The sequence below is a fragment of the Oryzias latipes genome, chromosome 8 (genome assembly GCF_053564925.1).
Source record: "Oryzias latipes strain Hd-rR chromosome 8, Olatipes_Hd-rR_3.1".
NCBI lineage: Eukaryota > Metazoa > Chordata > Actinopteri > Beloniformes > Adrianichthyidae > Oryzias > Oryzias latipes.
Window position 1 is genome coordinate 2,945,090 of NC_136244.1, and position 20,818 is coordinate 2,965,907.

General features: G+C 39.7%; 1 protein-coding gene across 3 annotated transcripts; it reads left to right on the forward strand.

Moving 5' to 3' along the window:
* Positions 1-814: 814 nt before the first annotated feature.
* On the forward strand, positions 815-14,846 carry pih1d1 (PIH1 domain containing 1). Of its 3 annotated transcripts, none has more exons than XM_023957788.2 (11): positions 815-843; positions 6,946-7,039; positions 11,374-11,431; positions 11,653-11,841; positions 12,400-12,461; positions 12,668-12,749; positions 12,818-12,914; positions 12,994-13,020; positions 13,567-13,645; positions 14,502-14,645; positions 14,754-14,846. In XM_023957788.2, exons 2-11 carry the CDS (start codon positions 6,962-6,964, stop codon positions 14,787-14,789), a joined length of 852 nt encoding a protein of 283 aa, XP_023813556.1. In that variant the 5' UTR covers positions 815-843; positions 6,946-6,961; the 3' UTR covers positions 14,790-14,846. The 3 variants fall into 3 exon arrangements, with proteins under 3 accessions (XP_023813556.1, XP_011476938.1, XP_004071912.1); XM_011478636.4 differs by lacking the exon at positions 815-843 and adding an exon at positions 6,470-6,575; XM_004071864.5 differs by lacking the exon at positions 815-843 and adding an exon at positions 6,470-6,550.
* The last annotated feature ends 5,972 nt before the right edge of the window (positions 14,847-20,818 follow it).

A 20,818-nucleotide genomic window follows, 5' to 3' on the forward strand; every position in this document is an offset into this window, starting at 1 on the left:
TCTTCTTGATTTCACTGCTGCTTTTGACACCATTTCCCACAATATTCTTATTCACAGACTTCAAACTATTGGCATTTCTCACACCCCTCTGGTTTTCCTCATACTTATCAGACCGCAGTCAATTTATCGACATTAAACCTCATATATCCCCCATTGATGTAGTTTTTCATGTCCCCCAGCCGGGACTTGAACTGGGGGCCTTCTTGCTGTGAGGCAAGAGCGCTAAACACTGCGCCACCGTGCAAACTTTTGCATGGAGTTTGCATGTTCTCCCCGTGCATGCGTGGGTTTTCTCCGGGATCTCCGGCTTCCTCCCACCGTCTAAAAACATGCTACATAGGTTGATTGGCAACTCTAAATTGTCCCTAGGTGTGAGTGTGAGAGTGAATGGATGTGTGATTGAGGATATTCCACCCTGCGACAGACTGGCGACCAGTCCAGGGTATCCCTTGCCTACGCCCAGGTGGCTATGATAGGCTCCGGCAACCCCGTGACCCCGAAAGGGAAAAAACGGTAAAGGAGAAGATGAATAAACCTCATATGTCAAACACCTTCACTCTCTCTGCTGGTATTCCCCAGGGCTCTGTCCTAGGTCCCCTTCTCTTCATCATTTACATCCTCCCTCTTGGTTCTTTCTACCATAAACACAACATTAATTTCCATTGCTGATGTAGCCCATGTAATATTTTTTTGTGTTAATTTCACCCAAATCGCTTTTGTTGTCTTTATTTTGTTGTTTTTATGGGAATGTTTTAAGCAGAGACTTTTATTTTGGTGGTTCGCTGCTATTTCCTGTCTTTTCGCGGCATTCCCCTCAGTCTCTGTGAGGACTGCCGAGAGGAGGTAAGCAGCAGATTTTGCTCTAACCAGTTTGGGTAAAAGGGGAGTTTAGTTAAAGTTAAAAAATCAAAAAAATGTTGTTAACAAGATAAAACTTTTACTAACATCATTTCTATTTTTGTTTATCTTGTGAAATATATTGTTATGGGCAAATGCAGCACTCAGAGGTATGCTAGCCTTGACGGGACTTGAGCTAGCATGCATGGTCTCACATGTGACTGTGGGGTTTTTCTCTCCGCCTTCCTCAGGAGCGTGTGGAAGTGAGACCTGAAGCGACGTTTATGTGCTGTATTTTTGTTTTCACACAGTAAATCCCCTTAAATGGATGGCAATCCCTGTGTGAGACTCTTTATTCATTGAAGACACAACGCCGAAGATTTTAGCCGATGCGGCACGCACCCAGCAGCAAGAGCGCGCCCGGCTACACTATGCTGACGGCGCCCAGTTCTACATTTCTACTAAACCCTCCTCATCACTTCCTCCTTCCTCCCTTCTTCCACTTTTCTCCAAGTCAACAGTTCCAAAACTGAAGTCCTCCTTGTAGACACTCCATCCACTATTTCCAAATCCAATAGCTTCTCCATCTCTATCAACGACTTCTCTGTCCTTCCCTCCCCTCAGGTCAAAAGTCTGGGTGTCATCCTCGACAGCTCACTTTCTTTCCAATCTCATATTAATAACATCACCCGTTCTGCTTTCTTTCATCTCCGCAATATATCTCGTCTCCGCCCTTCTCTCACTCCTCACACAACTGCTTTACTTGTTCATAGTCTTGTCACTTCTCGAATTGATTACTGTAATTCCCTCCTGTTTGGTTGGCCCAATAAATCTCGCAAGAAACTGCAGCTTCTCCAAAATTCTGCAGCCCGCATCATCACCAGGACCCTGTTATCCCACCACATCACACCAATTCTTCAAAACTTACACTGGCTTCCCATAAAACAAAGGATTAGTTTGTAAGATTATCCTCATAACCTTCAAAGCACTCCATAACCTGGCTCCACCCTGTCAACACAACTTCATTTGTCTGTTTTTCTATCTTGTTTTTATGTCTTTTTGATGTTTATCTTTATGTTTATTCATTTTTTACTCTGCTAATTTCTTATTGATGTTTTATTCTGTTTTTCTTATTTTTAACCTTGTACAACAACCTTGGGTGACCTGTAAGGCGCTTGAAATAAAATGTATTATTATTATTATTATTATCAAATAGATATTTCTAATTGGATTTTGCTACACATTTACCAGACAACTTTTTGAAAATTAAATGTCAAATACCATTTTCTTTCATTTTAATTTAGTGACAAAATGAGCGGTGTTGAAGAAGAAAAAGTAAAAGTGGTTTAGTGAATTGCTTTTTATTTTTAATTTGAAGTCTGGCTGTGAACCTAACCTGGTCGGGAGCAGGTTTTATTCTCTAAACTCAAGGTTACCGCCGGTCCCCTCCCCTTTTTAAAGACGAAGCGGTAATTTTCGCTTTAACCTTCATTGCCCACATTTCCGTCACACAGAGACTATGGAAGTGATTATGTAGCATAAATAAAAAGAAAAGTCAAAACCAGAAATGCTTTTTCATTTTCAAAATTAAAAAGCATTTTTAGACTCAAAAATATAATGAAAAAGCAAACCACCAAAATGCTTTTTCATTTCCTTCCTCAACACAGCTTATTCTGTCACTTAATTAAAATTAAAATGAAAATGGTATTTGACATTTCATTTTCAAGACGTTCTCTGGTAAATGTGTAGCATAATTCATTCAGAAATGTCTAATTTGACATTCAAAATGAATTAATTAAAATGCTTTTTAATTTTCAAAATGAAGCTGCATTTTTTGACTCAAAATTAAAAAGAAAAAGCAATATTTCAAAATGCTTTTTCATTTTATACCTAAAACCGCTTATTCTGTGTCATAATTAAAACGAAAATGCAAAGAGGGGATTGCATTTGCATTTTAACATCCACCCCGCGCACCTTGTCACAATATTCATTTCGAAAAAGCATTAGCAGAGGGGAGGCGGGGCGATGACGTCACTGCTTTCTCCGTGTGTCCGGCTGCTGACTGACGCACACACACACACCAGGATCAGACTGTGTTAGCGGCAGAGACGAGGGTTTTGTGATGGTTGTGAACTTCTGATGAGTTTCAACAGCTTCTCAGGACTACATAGCAGCATGTCCGCCTTCTGCGGTCCTCCTCCTGACGCACCGCGGACAAGCTTTTGTTCTTCGGACCGCCAGCTGCCTTCGCACAGCGGAGCGCGAAGCTCCGATGATCGCTGAAGGCGGAAATGCTGCTGCGATCTGAGAAACCATCATATGTATTTGTGTTTCCAGTGGTGTCCAGAACAAAATAAAGACTGATACCCACATATTTACACATTTATCTGCAGTTTCGCGGTGAATTTGCTGTTTGATGACAGCTGGAGCTCCATCAACAGACAGCAGATTTCTCGATGCTAAACGTTGCTGGTTGGACCAAAAACACTCACTCAGTGCGAAGCTGCAGGAGACTATCTTGATAATGTGCTTTTATTAGTTATGCTAATATTTTACGGCCTGCTCTGCTCGATCATATGTTTTTAAATCTGTGCGGTCAGACGACGCTAAAGTTTGCTTACGATTCACAGCTTCTGATTCGGGAGGGCACTAAAGGAACATTCTGCTGCATTTTTCACATTAAGATCACCTAAAATCGGGTCCTGTTCAAAAACCGCTGGACCTGGCCTGCTCAAACCTGGATTCCTGGATCTTAATAAATCAAACAGTAAATTCACCGCGAAGCTGCAGATAAATGTGTAAATATGTGGGAATCAGTCTTTATTTTGTTCTGGACACCACTGGAAACACAAATTCATATGATGGTTTCTCAGATCGCAGCAGCATTTCCGCCTTCAGCGATCATCGGAGCTTCGCGCTCCGCTGTGCGAAGGCAGCTGGCGGTCCGAAGAACAAAAGCTTGTCCGCGGTGCGTCCGGAGGAGGACCGCAGAAGGCGGACATGCAGCTACTTAGTCCTGAGAAGCTGTGGAAACTCATCAGAAGTTCACAACCATCACAAAACCCTCCCCTCTGCCGCTAACACAGTCTGATCCTGGTGTGTGTGTGCGTCAGTCAGCAGCCGGACACACGGAGAAAGCAGTGACGTCATCGCCCCGCCTCCCCTCTGCTAATGCTTTTTCGAATTGAATATTGTGACAAGGTGCGCGGGGTGGATGTTAAAATGCAAATGCAATCCCCTCTTTGCATTTTCGTTTTAATTATGACACAGAATAAGCGGTTTTAAGTATAAAATGAAAAAGCATTTTGAAATATTGCTTTTTCTTTTTAATTTTGAGTCAAAAAATGCAGCTTCATTTTGAAAATGAAAAAGCATTTCTGGTTTTGACTTTTCTTTTTATTTATGCTACATAATCGCTTCCATAAGAGACAAGTGACAAGAAAAGCATTTCTGTTAATCCATTTTAATTGTCAAATGAGACATTTCTAAATGAATTATGCTACACATTTACCAGAGAACGTCTTGAAAATGAAATGTCAAATACCATTTTCATTTTAATTTTAATTAAGTGACAGAATAAGCTGTGTTGAGGAAGGAAATGAAAAAGCATTTTGGTGGTTTGCTTTTTCATTATATTTTTGAGTCAAAAATGCAGCTTCATTTTGAAAATGAAAAAGCATTTCTGGTTTTGACTTTTCTTTTTATTTATGCTACATAATCGCTTCCATAAGAGACAAGTGACAAGAATGGCTTGTCCTTTTTTGGAGGACCCAATAGACGAGGAGGCTGCAATAATTCATAGAGAATTACATTTACGTCGTGCGAGGATTTTGAGACCTAGACTCGATTTTTTGTCATTTCTCCATACGTTTTTGTTTGAGCGTTACCGTTTTTCGTTGCAGTCAATTACATATATACAATGAAAACAACATTAGATATGTATTGCTATGTAGATGTTTCACATGTCAAATATTGTCAACAAAGCGTACATCCATGACATGCTCAAATTTGACCTGATTGAATTATGTTTTTATACTTGATTTTTAGCTGCTGCCTTGATCTTTTAATTCCTGCAGGATTGCATCTACATGAAAAGGAAATCAGGGACATTGAATTAGATTAATGTAACAATTACTTTTTGGAAACACAATTTGCTAGCGCTGCTTACTTTCTTAATCCCATATAAACCTATACCACTTGATCAATACAAGGGTAGACAAAAGTTCACTTTTAAAAACACAATTGAATGTATTAATATTAAACTGACCAACGTTTGCAAGAGGGGAAGGTTAACAAAAAAGTCCTCTAAACATTACCGACCTTTAATGCAATTACACCAGCAATAACACTTCAAAAGTACACCTAAATATCGCCATTTTTTATTTCACACCTTACGCTATTTAAAAAGTTATTACAGCCAATATTTTATAACAATGATTTAAATGCAAACTTAGGCATTAACTTGAGCAGGTATGATTTCCCACGCTAACTGTCTCTGTTTTGCAGATGCAGCGGTGTTGCTTTTCTTCTGGAATATGTGCTCATATTCACTGTGACTCTGCAGCAGCACGTCAAGTTCAGCTGGCTAAAAATACGCAGACCTCTTTTTTTCACGGTTGCCATGGTGACTCGTGATATCTGCGCTCGATTGATAATGGCTTCTTATAGTCGCAGTGCTCACGCTTAACTCCGAATCAGTCCACTCAGAGTTGATTGATCTAACTCCGATCAGCTTCTCTGAAACAGAAAACTCAGAGTTGTTAATCTCTCGATTGACCAACTCAGAGTTCAAGTTTAACCTCAGAGTTGGTTGAACCTCCTTTCTGAAACAGGCCCCTGCACTTTTTGTGATTTTAATTAAACAATAGATCGTTTGATTATAAATGTATTGAGGTTTTTTGGAGGATTTCTACTGTTGGTGTTGCACAAAATTAGAAAAATGCTAAATATTTTTGGAGTAATCCCACTGATGAGTTATATGATTTAGTTTTGAAAGTTTTATAAGACCTAAAAATAATATTCCCAATAAGAGGTTTTTAAATAAATCAAATCCCTCTGATCCGTTTCACAAAGACACACACAGGACGTCACACACCAAGCAGAAATGAACTTATTGCCATAAATAATGACAGGAGTCCAGCTCTAAAAAAATGACAAAAGAGCAAAGATAACAAAATGATATGTTATTTTTTTTTATTAATATTTCCAGGCTTGTTTTGTTTTGCTCTGCAACATGTTCATGTTTGTATTATTTTTATGGAGTGCAAAATACTAATCGTTATGTAAAGTTTAGCTTGATGTATTCTGGATTAATATTCCTCTTTTATTCATATTTGTGTTAAAAAAAAGTTACGTTTTAAAGGTTTAAAGGTTAAGGTTTAGCGTGTCGATTAAATGTTTATCTTGTTCTGCCCCTAACCTAAAGTATGTTTTGGATTTAGACCCCCTGTGTGTTTTTAAAGATAAATAAAATAAGGGTTCAAATTTCAAAGCAATCCATTAAAGATAGGGATCTCATCTGTGAGGTGCATGTGCAAAGCTTTTTATTTGTCTTGATTCTGTGAGCGAAAAAGTCTGTTTTAGTCTGAAATCATCAAAACATTCTTTAAACATTTTATTTTGAAAGGTTGAAGTCGGAACTTAGTTGCCGGACTTCCGACATCAACCTTTCAAAATAAACAACGTGTCTGGGAGTTAGCGTTCGGCGTCAACTGTAAGCCCCCCCTATTTTAAAATAGGTAACTGTATTTCGATATCAGTGGACGCATTTAAAGGAGAAAACATAAAGAGTAGAGCGCAAATGGCTTGCATATATAAAGGATGTTGTGTACGTACGTGGAGGCTAAGCTAACCTGCAGTGAGCAGATTAGCTTAGCATAGTGAATTATTAGCATATGTTTAAATGACATCCCACAATTTTACCCGATGAATATTTAGATATATTATTTTAAATTCATTTTTTGTATGAACTGGGATACTATTATGATTTAATTCGTGTTTAATTTGGTTTACTGTGTTATTAAAACATCTCCACTAAGTAACAGGTTTTATTGTGGAGGGCTTCTGTTCATGATGAATATGTCTGTCTCCATTCCATATATTTTGCAGTCGAACTGGACCGAACATGACAGATTCGTCGCTTCTTAACACTGAGCTGGAGTTGGAGCAGCAGGAGGAACTCTATCAGCAGCTGCTGTTGCAGGTATCGTTTGTTTACCTGTATGTTTGTGCACCAGTTGTTGTTTACATTCCAGCAGAGAGAAGCTGGGGGGTATTCCAGAAAGCAGGTTATGCTCGCTCCCACGATAAGTTTGAGGCTAAGAAAGTTGATAACCTCAGCTTTCGGTTCCAGAAATGGAGGTATGTTTCAGGGTAGGTCAAGTTACCATGGCAACTCATGCTCTGAACATAACCTGGTCTGGAGCAGGTTTAGTTGAAGCTTAGTTTGTTTACAGAGAGGTGAAGCAGCATGGCGTGTCCATTTGAAGATGATTTAGTGGATGAAAAAGCTCAGATAATACTTTTTCCACCATGAGAGGGTGATAAGACCACATATGCTTGTTGGAATGATAAACTTTTTTACTTTGATCTAACGTAATTATTTGCTTCAGTTAAGATAAATCATTTTTTTTGTTAGAAATTTTTTTGTTAAAAATTACACATAGTTTTCAGACAGTTATTTTCCTTTCGTTCAAATTAATTCAATTAAGTAGGTGTAACTTTGATGCTGCTGTTAGATCGGCACCGCAAGGGATTGTAGGATACCATTCCCTTTGACTGTCTGGACGGATTCGGGTTTAAGTGTGGGTTTTTTACAAAATGTGTTTAGTTGTATAGCTGTTTTACTGTGTTTCACCGTGTTTGGCCGAGCTATTTTGTCCTACTATGCTTACATCTCTGCACCATGAGTGAGAGTAAAGGATAGGATGATGAGTTTATATAGCACCCCTACCGCTTAGTGCTGTTATGACAGTGACGGAAAATTCTTTAGTGAGTTTTTGCACTCGGTGCATTTTTTTTTCCGTTCTTTTTATTGTTGTAAAAATGAGCATATCTGCCGGCTCAAACTTAGACATATGAAAGTTCAAGAAATATAAGTAATTAAGATGGAGAAAGGATTAATGGAGTAATGTGTCATTTAGTTAGATAAATACGTAAATTTGAGTTGTATAAACAATTATTGAGTTTGAATAAATTTAACTAAATTATTTAAATTATTTTTCAGCCGTGTTACTTTTTTGATGGTCTTATAATTTTTAACCGCCGTCATTAAAATCTCAGACTCCGTCTCACTTCCGTCTCAAGTGTCGCGCTTTCTTTTTTTTCTCCACGCGTTTCCATGGTGACTCCAGAAATCGGCGATCTATTGAGAATGTCTTTATGTACCGTGCGTTAACCCAGGGTTACCAAGTCAAGCGTAATTACACCAACTCATATCCGGTCTTTTGGAACCGACATACCCAGAGTAAGCAAGTTCAGGCGGATTATAGCCAGAGTTCAGGCTCAAAGTCAGGCTAGTTTAAACATGCTTCCTGGAATACCCCCCTGATCTTAGGGTTAGGTACACATTAAGTACACTTCTGATGTTTAAATGTTACGTTTTCAATTGTTGATCACATTATGATCCCCTGTTGTCACACCAGAGGTTTGGGGTCATCTCAGGAAATCTGTTATCTTCCCCAAAATACCAAAACATTGGAATCAAATCTACAAAATTCATAGTTTAATCTACAACAATGACCTGATTTTGTCCACTTTTTGGATTTAGCAGTTTCAGATGTTTTGTTAGACTTGATTAGTTACTAGCTATTTTACAGCTTATTTAAAAGTTAATATAAAGATCTGTTGTTTGACTTTTTTAGTTTGATTTTGTTTTGATAGTTTGAATTAAATCAATTTCAAATCCAAATATTTTCCTCTGTTTAATGTTTTAGGTGGTAAACTGCAGCAAAAGCCTTTTTTGTTCATTTAGATGTGAAACTGTTTTCACAGCAGCACAACACATCAACCACTTTAAGGTTATGTCACCAGCAGATGTGCATTTTATTATGATTTTGTTTATTATCATTAAAAATGAATGTGAACAGATTCATCCTATAATAATTCCAAGCGGAGATCATATTTCTTTTTATGCTTGCTGCTTTGAAAACGGACAAAGTAAACGCACGAGTTTCTATCTCATTTCTATTTTCATTGTGATGCATATATATAACTTATTCAACTTAAATGAATTAATTCTATTGGTAACAAGTAATTGAGTTAAATTTATTCAACCTAATTTATGTATCTTTCCAACTCAATAGTTGTTTGTAACTCAAATTAACATATTTATCTAACTAAATATCATATTACTCCAATTCAATTAAATGTTTTTCCATCTTAATTTATTGTACTTCTTGAACTCTCAAATGTATAATTTTGAGCCTACAGATATTCTCATTTTTATGACAATAACATGGAAGATACAATGTAGATTTGCAGCATGAAATAATATACCATTTCTCCTACTTTAACAATACAGTACACCACTAAGCAGTGGAGCTGCTAGCTAAACTCATCCTCTCCCTCCCTCTCACTCATGGTGCAGAAAGAATTAATCGTAACAGGACAAATAACTCGGCAAAACACAGTAAAACAGCTTTTTGGTCAAAAACCCACAGTTAAATCCAAATCTGTCCAGACAGGCAAAGGGAATGGTATCCCACAATTCCTTGCGGTGTCAATATAACAGCAGCACCAAAGTTACACCCACTTAATAGAATGGTAAATGGTAAATGGCGTATACTTGTATAGCGCCTTTCTTCCTACAAGGACAAAGCGCTTTACAGTCACAGACCCATTCACTCACACATTCACACACTGATGGCGGCTCCGCTGCCAAACACAGGCGCCTGCCTACCACCAGAGGCAAGGTGGGGTTCAGTGTCTTGCCCAAGGACACTTCGACTCATGGGCTTGCAAGGCGGGAATCGAACCTGCAATCTTATGATCATGGGCCGACCGCCCTACCGCTGCACCACGGCCGTTAATTTGAATGAAAGCAAAATAACTGTCTGATAACTACGTGTTATTTTTAAGCTGACTTAACTAAAAGAAAATATTTATCTTAACTGAAGCAAATAATTAAGTTAGATCAAAGTATAAAGTTTATCTTTCCAACATCCATATGTGGTTTTATCACCCTCTCACGGTGGAAAAAGTATTATCTGAGCTTCTTCATCCACTAAATCATCTTCAAATGGACACGCCATGCTGCTTCACCTCTCTGAAAACAAACTAAGCTTCAACTAAACCTGCTCCAGACCAGGTTATGTTCAGAGCATGAGTTGCTATGGGAACTAAGCATACCCTGAAACATGCCTCCATTTCTGGAACTGAAAGCTGAGGTTATCAACTTCCTTAGCCTCAAACTTACCCTGGGAGCTAGCATAACCTGCTTTCTGGAATACCCCGCTGTTCTGCCACTGCAGCTTCAGATGCAGCTTCACATTGAGACAAACTCCGGCTGGAACTTGTTTCTGTATCATAAACACAAAAATAACAGTTCATACTGGTCTTCATATCAATGCTCAGCTCTGTAATGTTTGTAGATAAAGTCGTTAGGAAGAACAAAACAGACTGATGATATCATGACGAACACGTAAACTAAACGGATCATGTTTACTTTAGTAGTTCCTGCACAAAAAACACAGATTGGTCGAACCCAACACCGTCAGTTCCTACCAAAAAACGCATCCCAATCTGGTTGTTGGTCACATGACGCATTCAATTGGAAAAAATTGTTTTTGGAAATATGTCAATATTAAAAACCACCTCCTCCAAGCGCAAAAACGTTTTTTTCGATAAGCGTGAGAAACGTGAATTTCGAAGTTGTCGTGTTTCCGTGAGGCAAATTTATCATCGCAAATCCAATTTTCCCATTTTGATAGTCAATGGAAACGCAGCTAATGAATGGCAGTCTTACTTTATTGAACTTTAAAATGACATCCTTAAAGCTGAACCGTAACTTATAGTGCAATGTTAGTTGGTTTTCGTTATAAATGAAGTGTTTCTATTGAGTTTGGAGCAAAAGGCTTTTGAGAAACACATCTGTATTTCTAGACAGTAGCTGTGAATGAGAAAAAAAAATCTCAACCGTCCTGAGTTTGAGAAACGCTTAGAAAGATAAAGAAGCAAAGAGAAGTTAAAACATCTTCAAACCTGGTCTAAAAATGTCTAAAAACTAAATAAAACGTCTAAAAACAAGCCTGTAGGTCTTTGCAAGGATGACATTTTGAGGTCTTTGAAAGTCTTCATGGAAGCAGACCAGAGGATCTGGATGGAACCTTCTATCGAGTCAACAGGAGGAAATATTTACACACTTGTGTCTTATAAGTTTTGTGTTTGTTACTCAGTTAAAGCTTCACATTTGTTGTAGTTTAAGTTGCTTTACTTGTCTGCTATCCAGCAGCAACATGTTGTATTGATCACATTTTCTCTGAAGTTTTTCAAATCTTGGATCTAATTTTTCTTTTTTGAAAAAAAAAAACTTTGCAGACAATGGGGAAGCTGCAGACGGAAAGCTCAGACTCCAAATCCATCCGTCCTCAGCCTGGTGAGCTTTTGGCCATAATTCAATCAAATTCTATTTATGAAAAAAGTGCTTCCATGCTTTGAACTCCGAGCACTTAATCAAAAACAAAAGGTTGGGACAAAATGTTAAAGTTGCTCTCCCACTCCCTCATAAAAACGGAACAGTACACCAATCCCCAGTCACCTCATTATAAGCATATTTTTAAAATATTTCTTTTACTTTGTGTCCTCCAATCCTGCCAGGTATGTGTGTGAAGACATTTACGGAGCCAGGAAAGGAGAAAGTCTTCATCAACATCTGTCAGTCCAGCTCGGTTCCGCCCCCTCCAGAGCTGTCCAGAGAGGAGCTGGTGGATCTGTTGCAGTCCGAGGATCCGAGTGGCTACAGAGTTCCCATGAGCCTCGGAGAGCCGCACACAGAGGTGGATAACAGTACGTAGCTCAGATATTCTCAAATATCTCAAATACTCAAACATTTCCCATTTCAGCTTCACACAGCTGGCATTTTTTAATGCTGTTCTAACTCAGTATGATCTCAGGAGATCTGAGGCAACCAAAGTGTTAGAAAACAAAGGTTCTTCTGTGTAGCACCACAGTCCAGCAGTAGCAGCCTGTGGTGCTACACAGGCTGCTACTGCTGGACTGTGTGCTTGGATGCTTTCAGGCCTGTGATGTCTGAGGAAATGGCCTGAGTCCCCACACAGGAACAATGCGTGGGTGGGGTGGTGTCTGTCTTTGATGACTTCAGTCACTCTCCTCCTGCTGCGCTGTTTATAGATGGTCTCGATTCCAGGCAGCAAATTAGGACCGTTTACTGTAAGTTCACTGCTGAAATAACGTGTGTGCATTTGAAGAGTTCAATGTATACAAATCTTATGTCTGCAGCGCCAGAGGCCAAAGTTTTACTCACTTACAGTTTTTTTTCATGGTCTCAGTTTTTAAATCTGTTTCTTCAGTCATTTCTGTTTTAATCCAACATTTTGGTTTCAGGCTCTCAGAGTTGCACAGCCTATGATGTTGTCATCAACCAGGATTTCTTCCAGAAGTGCCAGGTGTGTGTGCACACGCGTGTGCATGGATGAGTGGCTGTGGGATTGTGTGATTGTGTGTTTGTGGTGCAGATATGTGTTGTTTAAAGCGGATGGATTTGAATGTCATCTATAACCTTTTTTTTCTGCCCCGTTTTGCACAAATTCCGATTCAGATGAAAGTGATGGTGGTTTTTCTTCATCGTGAAGTTGGTTCTTCTGTGTTTCAGGAAGACGCTTTATTCCAGCAGTTTGTCATCTTGGTGTCTGCAGAGGGTTTGGAGAATAAATATAAGCTGGAGCTGAGCAGAGGTAAATCGGTGTGGGTTTCGGTGTTCATGCTGAAGCTCATCCTTTACACGGCATTTGTTCTTCTGCAGACTGGAAAGTGCTGAAGAACAGAAAGTTCCTGGGTTCTGTGAGCGAGCAGAACATTCGCACAAAGAGCAGGCCGACAATTCAGGTTCTGCAGCCTCAGTACGTGTTCACAACAGGAAGGAACCAAACAAATGTTGACGTGGAGACTTGTTTTCTAAATCCTGTCATTTTTCTGTAGGGAGAGCTCTACTGCCCGCTGTAAAAGGTGAGAACGTACCGGTTGAAACCTCTACAATGCAACAGGATGTACCACGTCTGTTTTTCAAAATAGTTTGATGACATCTGGCATCAAAGTTCCAGATTGAGGAAGTTTCCTGAGAGATTTTCAAGCAGAGTGGGTGGTCGTCTGACATGATCTGTGGGTCATTAACTGTTGCCTTTGAAGCAAACAGTAATCTGTCTGATACTGTGCTGTCTGAAAGCTTTGTCCCCAACATACAGAGATTCCTTCAGTTCCTCTGTAGTCTTCTGATGTGTCCACAATGGGATTTAGACGCTCTTTTACAGATTTGAGATCCTAAAAGACTCTTTTATTCATTTTTACGTGTCACAGAAGAAAGCTTTTATAAACAGCATTTTTTCATCTCCTCCTGGTTTGAATCAAGAAAACTCAGAAACTCAGTAAATTATTTTAAATGTCCTCCTTCACGAGAAAAATGCTACAAGAACATGATCAAATGTTTTTGGTGCTTCATATGTTTGAAGTCTCTGTGTTTTATTGTTCACCAAAGATAAACTCGTGTGATTTCAGACCAAAGTTCAGGCTACTGGTGGAGCCCCCTACTGGACACCCTGAGAACCTCGTAGCAGAGATACATCTCCCTGGAGTGGTAAGACCTCTCAGTCCACAATCTGTCCTTAGCATGGATTCTGAATCCTCCCTCATTTTCACAGACTGCTGTGATCCGTTTTATTTGTGAAGGAATTTGTTTTGTACATGTCATTTACAGTCTTTGAGAGACACGGACACTTGCTGACATCAGTTTGGTACAACATGAAGTCAGACAACAACTAATACAATTTGCATTTGGAGAAAATGTTTCCAAACTTTGAAGTTAATCTAACAGCTAAAATAAAATGTTTCATTTAGAATTTTTGTTCAGTGTAGAAGGAAATGCTTCTCAGTTTGTTCTGTCAGCGAAGGTTATTTATAGTTTGTTTTAAACACAAAAATCCTGTTTTACATTAAAGAGAAATACATAAAAAATTAGATAGAGATAGGAGGAGAAGCTCGTTCACCCGCGGAGAGCTCGGAGTAGAACCGCTTCTCCTCCACATCCAGAGGAGCCAGCTGAGGTGGCTGGGGCATCTGGTCCAGATGCCTCCTGGACGCCTCCCTGGGGAGGTGTTCCGGGTATGTCCCACTGGGCGGGGGCCCCTGAAGAGACTACATATCTCGAGTTGCCTGGGAAAACCTCTGGGCCTCCCCGGAGGAGCTGGAGGAAGTGACCGGGGTGAGGGAAGTCATCTTTCCTTTGACCGGGACCTGGAGGAAGATGGATGGACAACAAATATGACTCATGAATTGTTTAAACGGACACAAAAAAGTATTTGATCATTGATCCAGAACAGTTCTAGGGAAGCTTGCTTCACCCAAAGGTGGTGCTGTTGTTTGGGAAGTTGTCCCCTGGCAGCATGTGGTCAGATGAGGTGGTCACCAGGTCTGAGCCGCTCTCCCCTCTGCAGCCGTCGTCTCGCTCGCTGCTTCTGGATGTTGGCGAGGATCGACTGGTGCTCACCGCTCGGCCCTCCCTCTTCCACCTCGACGTCTTCCACCCCTTTCTTGTTGATCAGGACAACACAGCGGCACAGTTCAACAACCAGACCCAGGTAAACGAAGCCAACAGTCTGCCGATGTCAAAGCAACTAAATCAATGACTCGCATAATAATCCCGTTTCCGGTCCTTCTGCACTTTGTTTTTCCTTTTCTCTGCCCAGATCCTCACAGTGACAATGCCTGTGGTGTCTTCATGAAGTATCAACTATTTTTATATTTAAGAAACTGTTGTTTAAATACACGTTTAGAAAAATTATGTGTCTGCATTTTCAGAAGTTGTTCCTTTATCCCAGTTTACTTCAATACTTTCCTTAGAACAACAAAGAAATGAACTTTTTTTTTTTCTGAAACCAGGGAGTTTAATTTAAACTGACTGCAGTACTTCAAATATTTAACAAAATCATAAACATAGAGAATAAAAATCTGGGAGATTTTTGAAGTGAACAAACTCTAACATCCTTTTGTTCTTTCTGTTGCTCTGGTTTGTTCAGTTGTTTTCACAAAATCTCAAGAGATGAAGACGTTTGTCTGAATTAAAGTCCTGTCAGACTGCAGAGACGAGTTGAAGGCAGGAAAACCACAACTGCCACCCAAAATATAGATAAACAATATTATTGCAACATAAATAACAAGAATTATTAAAGAAAAGGTATATTTTGTTGAAATAATAACAATAGTCAATATAATAAAAACATTTAAATGTTTAAAAACTCAGTAAAGTAAGTCAAAGAAAAGGAAAAATAAGCATTAATGAAATGGCACATTTAAAAACAGGGGACTTTAGCTTCTTTTGAAAAATGTCCAAAGTTTTGAGATTGATATAACTATTGGAAATAGGAAAAGTTTCTGCTTAGTTTTTTAGAATAGCAATTAGCATAAACTCAAGATTGTTATGAAGAGTGATCAGATGAAATGCATTGTCCTTCTGTGCCATTAAAATGAACTTAATCCCAAAAAAAACTATACACTGAATTTCATTGCTCTCATTAAAGGAGCTGCTGAGATCATTTCAGTCATCGTCTTGTTAACTCAGGTGAGAGTGTAGACGAGGACAAGCTGCAGATCGAAATGTCAGGCTGATGGGGTTAGAATGGCAGAAATGACATGTTAAAAGGAGGATGATGCTTGAAATCATTGTTTTTCCATTGGTAACCATGGTGACCTGCAAAGAAACACATCATTGCGTTGCATAAGAATGGCTTCACAGGCGAGTTCAAGGAAAGAGATTCAGTTCTTGCTAAGGTACTTCAGGGACGTCCAAGAAAGTCCAGCAAGCGCCTGGATGGTCTACTAAAGAGGATTCAGCTGCGAGATCAGAGGTCCAGAGATCCACCAGTGCAGAGCTGCTCAGGAACGGCAGCAGGCAGGTGTGAGCGCATCTGCATCACAGTGAGACTTTTGGAAGACGGCCCGGTGTCTGGAAGGGCAGCAAAGAAGCCACTTCTCTCCAAAAAAACATCAGAGACAGATTGATCTTCTGCCAAAAATCTGGCGAATGGACTGCTGAGGTCTGGGGCAAAGTCAGATTCTCCCATGAAGCCTCTGTCCGATTGTTGGGGGCATCTGGAAAAAGGCTTGTCCGCAGAAGAAAAGGTGAACACTACCATCCATCCTGTGTCACACCAACAGTAAATCATCCTGAGACCCTTCATGGGTCGGGTTGCTTCCCATCCAAGGGAGTGGGCTCACTCAAAATTTAGCCCCAAAACACAGCCATGATGGTACCAGAACACCCTCCAACAGCAACTTTAATGCATTTTCCAGCATCATGGAGCACCGAGCCATAAGGCTTAAGTGAGAACTAAGTGGCTTGGAGAGCAAAATGTTGAAATTTTGGGCGCATGGCCTAGAAACTCCCCAGATTTTAATCCCATTGAGAACTTGTGGTCAACCCTCAAGAGGTGGGTGGAGCTACAAAAACCCACTAAATCTCCAAGAAGTGATTGAGAAACAATGGGTTGCTATCAGTCAGGATTTGGTTGGTAAAGAGCATGCCCAGTCGGATAGCAGAGGTCCTGAAAAAGAAGGGCCAAAACTGCAAATTGATTTTATTGATCTATTTCAAGCATTGTAGTCAAAGCAATAAAGAATTTACACATATTTATCAAACTCATTACAGAAATGATGAAATGCATAGATTAAAAAGACAGAAAACAAAACAAAAATGTCACTTAAATCATATATGCTTAATTAAATACAGTGATAATTAACTGAGGTATAGGTAGAGTTTGAATGCTGAACCTTTGCATAAATGTCATGGAATTGTGGATAAAAGCCTTTGAAACATTTGATGTCCTTTTAACATAGAAACTTTAGCTCCAGTCTATTGCAACTTTATGCGCCATCATTAAAACCTCAGACTCTGTCTCACTGAAATAGAAAGATTTTAGACTGCAGGTAACTGTTTAAGAGGAAACGCTACTTTTATGCTACTGAGCAGCACATTTAGGAGTGTGATTATAGGAGGAAAAGAACAATTCTTTGTCATTGTTAATATACTGATAAACGTTGATTACATGAACACTTCACAACTGTGCTACACATCAGTGCAAGGCTGCTTCAGAATCTGCTGGAATTGTATGGTTGAAAAATTACAGTAGATGAAAGAATGTGAACCCTGGAGCTAAAGCTCTGATGTTGAAGGGTTTAAAGTCTGAGACCATAGAAGAGAGCAGCTCTGCTTCATTACAAATGTACTAGTTAGCCTGTTTTAGCCTCTTACTTTATCAACTTCTACACAAATGTAGTACATTAAAAGTTAGGACTACAAACAGAGAAAATGAGAAATTTTAAGCTCTTGAAGGTTTTGTGGATGGCTCCTAAAAGAGCCTTTGTGGATCTTTGGAGGACAGAAAACATAATTCTGAAGCTGCTATGGATCTGATGCCTCTGCAGGAAAGTGGATCATGAAAGAGTTTCTCAGCCGGAGAGCCTTTCTGGAAGAATGTGATGATGATCATCATGTGATGATGTCATGATTACATCATCACATGATGATGTTGATCAAAGAACATGACATCTATGTGACATCAGTTTTATTGCCTGCAGAACCTTCATATAACCTGACTGAACATCTAAAATCCATTTTTCAGTGACTTCAAGCTACGTCTAGCAGAGTACTGAAACGCTCGTTCCCAACGTTAAAGCATTTTTTCAAGATCAAACCTGCAAATATTTACGCTCTTTCTCAAAGAACACTGAATATTTCGTACATCTCTGATAAAATGGCTTATAACAACAGAAACAAAAAGAACTTTCATGGCCAGAAGCCTAGGAAGAACCACCATGGTGTTGGATATCCCCGCCATTACGATCACGGATATGACAATCCCTATCCAGTCGGGTTTAATCCCCATGTAAAGCAGAATTTCTCTGATCCGGACTCCCTCATCTCTGAGCTCAGAAAACAGATCAGACTGGAAGAGGAAGAGAAACATCGGCAGATCCAACAGAAAGCATTGGAAGCTGAAACAATGCAGAAGAAAAATGAAGCCTGCAGATTAGAAAACCAGCTGCTGCAGGAAAAGAACAACAACCTGCAGAAACAGAACCAAGAACTTCGTAGTCAAAACGAAGATTTAAACCAAAAACACAGAGCATTTTCTTGCAATGAGACATCTTTCAACGCAATGAAAGAAAAACTGCAAAAGATGCGAGAAGAAGTTCGGATTCTCAGAGACCAAAACCAAAATGTGGATTTGGAAGAAATGCAGAAAGTGGTGACTGAAAGCCAGGGAGTGACAGAAATGGTTAGAGATGAGAACTCTACGCTGGTTCTGAAAGTGGGAAACCTCCAAAAGGAAAACAATCAGCTGAAAACACAACTGCAAGCAGCTCCCCAGCATGAGGTGGCTCCTTTAACCAACACGCTGCCTGCAGAGGTGGAGGAGCTCAGAAAAACTCTTGAAGCTTCTCAGTTTGTGACGCAAAGCTTTAGAGAGGGGAACATTAAGATGATTCTGGAAGTCCAGGAGCTTAGAAAAGCAAAGGAGCAGCTGAAGGAGAACCTCCAGAAAGCTTCACTACAACAAAATGACTTTCCTGAAATGATCCATCAGATCAATCAGACTGATAAAGAGAGGATAGAATTAAGAGACCAGCTGTTTGAAGAAATCAAAACCACAGAGCTGCTCAAAGAAAGCCTCTTTTACCTGGAGGATCACGTGGATGAACTGAAGGACAAAGTCACAAGTTTAGAAGGAAACACCACAGAGAGAAACCAATGTTTGAACCTGGAGGACTATGATGTGATAATAGAAGAGGAATGGATAGAGGAAGAGGAAGAGATGGAGGAAAATAAAGAGATGGAGGAAAATAAAGAGATGGAGGAAAATGATAGGGTGGAGGTAAATGAACAAAAAGAAGAAAATGTAGAAAAAAATGAGCTGGTTTTAGAAAAAACTGAGGAAATGTTGGATGAAAGAGAAGCTCAATTCATGACCAAAATGAAAGAATTGGAAAATTGTCTGCAAACACTCCAGCAGGATGTTCCAAAGAAACCTAAGAAAGGGAAAAATCAGGAAAAGAGAAAGAAAAAGGTAAAGAAAAACAGAGAAAGTAATGAACTGGTGATTGAAGAAACGGAGGAAACAATGAAGGACACAGAAGCTCAAATTGTGACAAAGATTGAAGAATTGGACAAAGATCTGCAAAAGATCCAGCAGAAAAATACCAAGAAGATGAAGAAAAAAGAGAAAAATAAGAAAAAAGCAGAAAAAGACAAAGAGCAGAAAGAAAAACCTGTGAAGAGGTCCTCCTTCTTAATGTTTTTCCGTAGACTGTTTGGCTTGAAGACTTAAACCAGACCACTGCCCTGTTTTGGTCTTTTCTTCCTGTTCTAATGTAATATAATGTAATCTAATGTAACGGGTTAGGGTCACTCACTCCACTCAGTCGAGGGTTTTAACCTCAAGTTAAGATGTTTTTGTTTACAAGACTTTTCAGCTGACTTTTTAATTTTAATTTTATTTTTTTCATTGATTTATTAAATTTATTATTTATTTATTTTTTTATTTGGGTTTTAGCTGCTTTAAGCAGCTTGTATTAACTGCCTCCACCCAAAACAGTCCTCACCTCCAAACTATCAGTTCTAAAAGTAAAGCTGCAGACAAGATGGCGTCTGAAAATCATTATCCACTAGTGGAAATTCACCAGGATGTCAGAGTAGTAGCTCCTTTTTAAAAATGTAAAACGATTACCGATTTTTCCATCTAGCATACTAAACCGTTTATTCTCTTAAAAGTTTCTAGGTGCTACTATTTCTGCTTCAATGATGTCTGGGTTAGGGTTAAAAAAAATGTGCCATCTTGTCTGCAGCCAGGTCCCCCTTAATAATGTAGTTCCCCAATCCCCCCCCCCAATGAAGAGCAGACTTTCTGAGTCTAAAATCCTCTGAAGCTCTTCTACCAATTCGGCCGTCCACTGCCAGGTCTGTACCTCCAAACCCAAAAATTCATCCATGGTCTCCAGCTCTGTTCCTCCTGAGCTGCTGCCCTGCTTGTTTTGTAGCTAACCCTGCTTCAGTGATTACTGGTCACCTGGATCAGGTGTGTTCAGTCCATCAGAAACTGGGCTCACTCGATCCGGCTAATCAGGACTTCCTGAAGCAGGTTAGCTGCATAACAAGCAGGGCAGCAGCTCACGAGGAACAGGGTTGCAGACGCCTGATCTACACTCTGGGTGGAAATCTGTCACCAACATTGGCTTGAAAAAACAGGGGCAGCACGTTGGTCTGTTGGCAACATGGTTAGCTGACGGATCCGTGTCTGCGTGGGTTTTCTCCGAGTGCTTCGGTTCCCCCCCACTTATCCAAATGTATTATTGATCGATTGGTGACCTTCAAACAGGTGTCGACCAAAACTTCCACATTGAACGTCCAGCTTTTTAAAATTGCTGTGGAGGTTCTCTAATCAAAGAGGTACAGCTCAAATTTCCCACATCCACCCCCCAACCCCCCACTAAAATAAAATAAACTAATGAGAATTGTTATAATTATCTTAATTGGAAAAAAATCAGTCACCAAAATGAATAGATTACCAAATTAAAGCCTGGCAGTCTTGTGGGTTTCCTCCGAGTTCTTCGGTTTCCCCACAGTAATTGTTAGTGATTGGCTAGTGACTGATAACCCCCTCCCTGAATCGCCACCTTATCGTGGTGGAGGGGTTTGCGTGCCCGAATGATCCCAGGAGCTGTTAGCCGGTTGATGTTCCACCTCAAACACTTCATG

Coding starts and splice junctions, on each gene's coding strand:
- pih1d1 (XM_023957788.2), top strand. CDS start 6,962: ATGACAGATTCGTCGCTTCTTAACACTGAGCTGGAGTTGGAGCAGCAG. Junction 13,021..13,566: donor TCTACTGCCCGCTGTAAAAG/GTGAGAACGTAC, acceptor GTGTGATTTCAG/ACCAAAGTTCAGGCTACTGG. Junction 14,646..14,753: donor AGTTCAACAACCAGACCCAG/GTAAACGAAGCC, acceptor TTCTCTGCCCAG/ATCCTCACAGTGACAATGCC.